The sequence below is a fragment of the Chaetodon auriga genome, chromosome 4 (assembly GCF_051107435.1).
Source record: "Chaetodon auriga isolate fChaAug3 chromosome 4, fChaAug3.hap1, whole genome shotgun sequence".
Classification (NCBI taxonomy): domain Eukaryota; kingdom Metazoa; phylum Chordata; class Actinopteri; order Chaetodontiformes; family Chaetodontidae; genus Chaetodon; species Chaetodon auriga.
The window spans coordinates 8,899,525-8,905,829 of NC_135077.1; the positions used below are offsets into that span (position 1 = coordinate 8,899,525).

General features: G+C 39.9%; 1 protein-coding gene across 2 annotated transcripts; it reads left to right on the plus strand.

Annotated features, from left to right (window-relative positions):
* The first annotated feature begins 284 nt into the window (after nucleotides 1-284).
* Nucleotides 285-5,357, plus strand: rpl9 (ribosomal protein L9). 2 transcript variants are annotated; one of them, XM_076729070.1, is made up of 7 exons: nucleotides 285-1,036; nucleotides 1,161-1,276; nucleotides 1,803-1,898; nucleotides 2,123-2,255; nucleotides 2,814-2,894; nucleotides 4,202-4,331; nucleotides 5,199-5,357. In XM_076729070.1, exons 1-6 carry the CDS (start codon nucleotides 991-993, stop codon nucleotides 4,306-4,308), a joined length of 579 nt encoding a protein of 192 aa, XP_076585185.1. In that variant the 5' UTR covers nucleotides 285-990; the 3' UTR covers nucleotides 4,309-4,331; nucleotides 5,199-5,357. The 2 variants fall into 2 exon arrangements, with proteins under 2 accessions (XP_076585185.1, XP_076585184.1); XM_076729069.1 differs by lacking the exon at nucleotides 4,202-4,331 and having other exon boundaries at nucleotides 883-1,036.
* Nucleotides 5,358-6,305: the final 948 nt, after the last annotated feature.

Here is a 6,305-nt window from a genome sequence, read left to right on the forward strand (position 1 = left end):
ACAGTTAAAATGTTTTAATAATTTGTACATTTCTGTCATGTATTGTATACATTTTATGTTTATGTGTACGTTTAACCTGCTGCTGCACTTTGAATTTCCCAAATTGAGATCAATAAAGTCTAAGTCTAAGTGTAATACTGTCATAAGTAACGTTATAATAGACGTTTACGTAAATTCGTGATCGCCATGAAGTTCCTCGATTGTCTTGTAATGCCTGATGACGGCACGTACGTGCGCTACAATTGCGTCGTGACGTCCTTCCTTCTTCCTTTCCTCTGCTACCGGCGAGGTGAGGATAGCCGAGAAATTACTCCTTGGGTTTAATCTAAAGCCATCTGTGTGAATTAAACATGTTTTTGGTTTTATTTTTATCAGTCAAATGCGGAGTGTATTGTGTGTCGCTACATAAGCTGTATTTTGCCTTTAGGCAATGTTTGTTAGGAAATATGTTGGTTGTTTTGCCATTCATTCCCCTGTCTGTCGAAGGCCTGATGTTACGGCTCCGTCCGTGCTAAGGGCCGCAGCAGGTCCAACCAAATTATGTCAAGATAGCATTCGCATGGTTTCAGCTGGCAGTTATGTTCACGAATATGTTGCGGAATTGCAAGTTACCTCTTAAATCATACACATGGATGACAGCGGTCTCACTGCTTAATGTTACTGTCTGTTAGCATTAGCGCAAATGCTAGTCGGGCTAACGCAGTGTGGCAGTGCTCAGTTGCTGAAGGTAGAGGCTGAATTTTAGTGTGCCCTCTGTAACAGTGACCACCTAGTGTCAGAAACTATTTAAAGTCAACACTAAACGTTATACTGTAGCAGTTTGATGTATAGTATACGAGTCAAGCCCTGAATGTCCGCACCCAGTAACCTGAACTTCAGAACTAAAGCTTTGAAAAGAGGAGATGTCACACATCACAGGGGATACAAACAAAGTTCAGAGTGTTAAACTCATTGTCTGTTTCTCTCTCTTTCTGTCTGTCTATCTGTAGAATGAAGACCATTCTCAGCAGTCAGACTGTCGACATCCCCGACAATGGTAAGAAAGGAGGGAGATTTTTGCAGACTATCCTGTCTTTATCCTGTGACTTGTGTGGAGGATGGCTCCTCACCTTTTATGTTTTTTTTTCCTCTCCATCTGTTCTTGGTGTGTGTTGGTACAGTCGAGGTGAGGTTGAAGGGGCGGACAGTGATTGTCAAGGGGCCCCGTGGCAAACTCGTCAGGGAGTTCAACCACATCAACCTGGAGCTCAGCCTGCTGGGCAAGAAACAGAAGAAGGTAAGAATATAATGTAAACTGCAGTGTATTATGAGGTAGTAGGCTGCCTCAAGTATGGTTGAGCTATAAAGATGAATAATTATTGTGATAATTAATGGCTGAATTGGCTAGTTGATGGTTTGTCATAATTGATGTGTTGTTTCCGAGTGTCTTGGAGTTTGGTGGTGATGTACAGTTCAGAGCTGCAACTAACATTTACTGTTATATCTGAGGTTTTTTTTGTGAATTTTATCTAAAAATTGCCAGTATCTTGTCAAAAATGTCCATCACAAATATTCAAGCTGTTTGAATCGCGTATTTTGTGATCAACAGTCCAAAACCCAAAGATAATAAAATGATGTTTTCCAAAAAAAAACAAAGAAAGAGTAGCAAATTGAGATATCAAAGGCTGGAACAAGTTAGTTTTCTGGGTTGTACTTTATAGATTGCAACTTGATGATCAACAGAAATGTTGACAGTGATTAATTTTTTGTAATTGATGCTTGAGTCGGTTGTTTGGCGTAACCTGCTGTGCTGTCTTCCTCAGCTTCGTGTGGATAAATGGTGGGGAAACAGGAAGGAACTGGCCACAGTCCGCACCATCTGCAGCCACGTCCAGAACATGATCAAGGGAGTCACTTTGGTGAGACTACAGACTTGTCATTGACAATGGGTAATTGTACCAATGTCGAACGACTATAATGAGCACTGAGCCCAGCCTTTTATGGTGGGATTGGCATATTTTGTAGTCAGGATTTTCGTTGTGTGGCTGTCAATCCCTACAGCAGGTTATTGTTGGCTGAACAGTTTATTTTGTTTGCCTTTACAGTTTGGCTCAATGCCCCTTTCACTTCTGTCTGACTGCAGGGTTTCCGGTACAAAATGCGTTCTGTGTACGCCCATTTCCCCATCAACGTCGTCATTCAGGAGAGTGGAACTATGGTGGAGATCAGGAACTTCCTGGGAGAGAAGTACATCCGCCGTGTCCGAATGAGGACTGGTGAGTTCGCTGCAAGATGTGGAAATATTGTAGTCACGAGAAGGACGCTGAGATATTTTCTGTAAGAATGAAGTTTCTGAAATGTGGTTAGTGACACATTAAATTTAAGTTTTTTTTAAGTCGAGGTGGGAAATATTGGACAGTAGATTTATTTTGATGGAGAAAATATTTGTCAGTTCATTTGAGTTGGAGTAAAATCACCAAATGGGGATTCTGTCTTTTGTGTAATCCCGTGAATTAAATAGCGCTGCAACTAAGGATTTCATGATAGTTTGATAATTTTCACGATTGTTTAAAATGTCCCACAGCTCAAAGTGATCCACTTCAATAGCTTGTTTATTTGACCAACAGTCAAAAACTAAAAGAAGTTGCAGCTCCAGATTTAAGCACTTAACAAACCAGGTATTAAAATGTCAAACTCCAGTGGTGTCACAAAACAAACCTCTTCATCACCACAGCAGCTCCACCAAGGGTGCTGTAAAAGTGCAGTCTATTTTTTACTAATATATTTGATTTGATGATCGTGAGTAGAACCATAATTTCTCCCTTGTCTTGCAGGTGTGAATTGTTCAGTCTCAGCTGCCCAGAAGGACGAGCTGATCCTTGAGGGTAACGACATTGAGCTGGTGTCAAACTCAGGTACGCTGAGCGCCTTTATTCTCCACAGCTGTCCTATTCATAACACTACGCTGCTGAGATCTTCCATGTTTGAACCCCACACTCTGCTTCCTGCCTCTTAAACTCTCATTTAAGACCAAACTTATTTCACTTGTAGGATCCCTGATAGACACATTTCAATTCAGTGATGCTGCCTTTAAGCCCAGCGTAAAATATTTTTTCATTTTATCAAACAAAAGGTAAATAGACAGACATCAGGAAATATGTTGGTGATGTGTGATTGGCAGAGGGCTGGTACCTCCCCTGTAGATATTTCTGTACCACTTTGATGTCTGTAGTCTCTGCTGCTGGTTTAGCATCAGTCCTATGGTGGCCATGTTAATCCTGTTTTCATATGTAGCCCCCTCTTCCCTTCTATAGAGCAGAATATGCCCCTCAACTGTCAACATGAGTTCATTGACTGGCATTATACGACAGGAGAGTGTTATTTTTCCAGAAAAATATTCCTGTGCAGTCCTCCGTTGGAGGTGCATTGATAGTTTTATTATTGAGAAATGTTGTGTAGAAAATTACAGGTATGTGTGATTCAAAATCTGTTTTTTTTGCTGACTTAAGTCATCTTTAATGTTAAGAATCATGTCCAGCATCTTACATTTTCTACATTGGAACATATTGTACAAAAGCACTATCACTGCACCTCAGTTTAGTTTTTATTCTCACCTAGTCGGTGCCATTTCCTTGTATGGTGCGTTCACCAGTAACTTAAGGCTGTTTTAGATTTTGAGGTGAACCCGTCCCCCTCCCCTCCTCTTCTATTTACACTGGTATAAAGTAATGTAAGACGGACATTTTTGTTTTTTGGCTCTGTACTCCAGCTTGTTGACCTTGAAACTAAACAGTTGAACAATGATTTTCAACTTCACGGCTGCTATGATCAACAGCGTAGGAGAGCAGCAGGTGGATGTATCTGCAGGACAGTCCTTGCAGAGCATCACCAGGGTAGAAATGATGTGCTGATAATTATGGTTTGCAGCTTGAACAAACTTTGACTGCAACAGACCAACAAATATTAAATATGACAACTTTGTTTTGCCCCATGCATTTTGGAACCCTCCAATATGTGAGCTTATCTAAAAGGAAATCACTTCATATGTTGATGTGAAAGTGAAATACAGAGCCAAAACAACACAACTGTCTCTATCTCAGTTCTTTCCTGACTGCCCTGTCTCTCCACAGTGCTCATCCCTCCTCAGTCTGATCCTCTGTATTTATTGTGACCCTGTGTGTTGTGACGTGCTGTTCATCATCCCAACTTCTCTCTATTCCAGCTGCTCTGATCCAACAGGCCACCACAGTCAAAAATAAGGATATCAGAAAGTTCTTGGACGGTATTTACGTGTCTGAGAAGGGAACAGTAGTGGAAGCGGATCAGTAAACGTTACACCTGCACTCGTAGAGGTTAGACAAAGCCGCCGAAGCCTCCCTTGTTGCCTGTGTTTTCTTTCTCTTTGCATGTCCCTCACACTGTCCGATGTCTTGCTGGTAATGCACAGACAGGTTTTTTGTTTGTTTGTTTGTTTTTTTGCCTCATATCTGCAGGTTTTTGCAATGCAAACAAACATATTTAAGTTAAATCTCGTGGTATCAGGGTTGGACAATTTGGTTTAAAAACTATATGCCTGTACTGTTCAAGTCGTCTGGGGCTGCAACTAACAACTGTTTTCATTATCAATTAATCTGCTGATTATTTTCACGATTGATCGATTGTTAGAAACTGTCATATAGTTTCCCAGAGTCCCAAGTGACACCTTCAGATTGCTGATGCTGATGTATTTTTGCTTGAAAAATGTCAAAAGATCAAAATAGTTACATTTTCTGTCAATAGAGTAATTGTTAATTAACCAATTGTGGCAGTTCCAATATTGATATTTGCACATTTTATAAATGTTGGTCACTACATGACACATCGATTCACAGAAATGTAAGTCTCAATATTTTTACCTTTTACAGCAAAAATTAAAAGTCTGTCATGTTGATAATTGGAATTTATTTCTAGTTAATTGGGGCCAGAGTTTTGTGAAACGATACACTGACAGTCCACGATACTCAGCTGTTGTCCAGCCCTGTTTGTTGCTTCATGTGGCTCATAGTTTTTGGATTTTCATGTCTAAATTTAACACTCAGTACAGCATGTCTCTGAAACTTGACTTCTTAAGTCTTAATGCAGCGTTATCATTTTGTGGTAATATAACGTTTTCTTGAAACCACCCTCCTGTTGCATCTGATCAGGCCTCTCCCTTTATACTCGCCTCTTTGTGTTTTCAGCGGCCTTGATCCAACAGGCCACCACGGTCAGAAAGAAGGACATCAGGAAATTCCTGGACGGCATCTATGTCAGCGAGAAGACCACTGTGGTGGAGCAAGATGTCGAATAAATGTTCATCTCCTCTTATGGCCAATAAAACTACCAACTTTTCCAATGAATTTGTCCTCTCGGTCGTTTGTCATCTTTTGACTCAGCTGCAGGTCAGAATAAATTTAGATAAAATGGCACTTGAAGAATCAACTTTGCAAGAATTTAACTGTCATGTGTCATCACAAATTTAACCATGTTAATTCAGAAGTAGTGCTATAAAATTACAGTTAAAATGTGTACAAAGGGCAGTGGATCTGGGTCTCGAAGTCTTGATTTGGTGTAACTGCATAGAATAGAAGCACTGATGAACGGGTTGTGGGTCACTTCTCTAACCTGTGTCCAGGTGCTGTCTGTCCCTCTTCATCTTGCAGCTCTGATGCTTTAGTTTCCTGTTGACAGTAGTTACTGTAGCTGTATTGACATGCAGTGTGCTGGGGTTGTTGTCCATGTTCTCGGATTAATTATTAGATAAGGTTTTTGGGCCAAATGAATACAAAAACTTTACAAAAGATGTCAGCACTTAAATGTAGGTGAAACAACAGCATGCAGAATAAATACATGAATATACACAAAATGTATTAAAAGATGAAAAAACATGTATATTAATATGGCAGTTTTGCAGATCTGGGATTATATAAAATAACATGCAAGAGGTAATTTATCATTAAGATCTGATAGAATGAAAGAAAGGTCTGTATTATATATTCATCGCAAATGTATTTACTTTTTCATAAGGGGCACCTGAACTACTGGCTTTACTCATGGTTATTGAATAATTTACTGACCTTTACAGACATTTAGAAGCTATAACATCTTTTGGGTTGCCAGGTTGTGTTTGCAAACTCTTAAATTCCTCAAGACCCTCTGATGTGCTGTTTGCTTACTCCATCACAGTTTTAAAAAATGAAATGAGGTGAACAGAAACTGGAGACCCTCTCAGTGCCTTTAATAAGAGGAGCTGGAATGACTGTGAGTGAAAAGTCTTTCTTACATTGTGGAATTAAAAGACTGAAGCA

What these genes read in the sequence shown, in the direction of transcription:
- rpl9 (XM_076729069.1), top strand. Translation starts at nt 991, where the DNA reads ATGAAGACCATTCTCAGCAGTCAGACTGTCGACATCCCCGACAATG. An exon ending in TGTCGACATCCCCGACAATG is followed by an intron (nt 1,037 to 1,160) that starts GTAAGAAAGGAG and finishes GTGTTGGTACAG; the next exon opens with TCGAGGTGAGGTTGAAGGGG. An exon ending in CCGTGTCCGAATGAGGACTG is followed by an intron (nt 2,256 to 2,813) that starts GTGAGTTCGCTG and finishes CTTGTCTTGCAG; the next exon opens with GTGTGAATTGTTCAGTCTCA.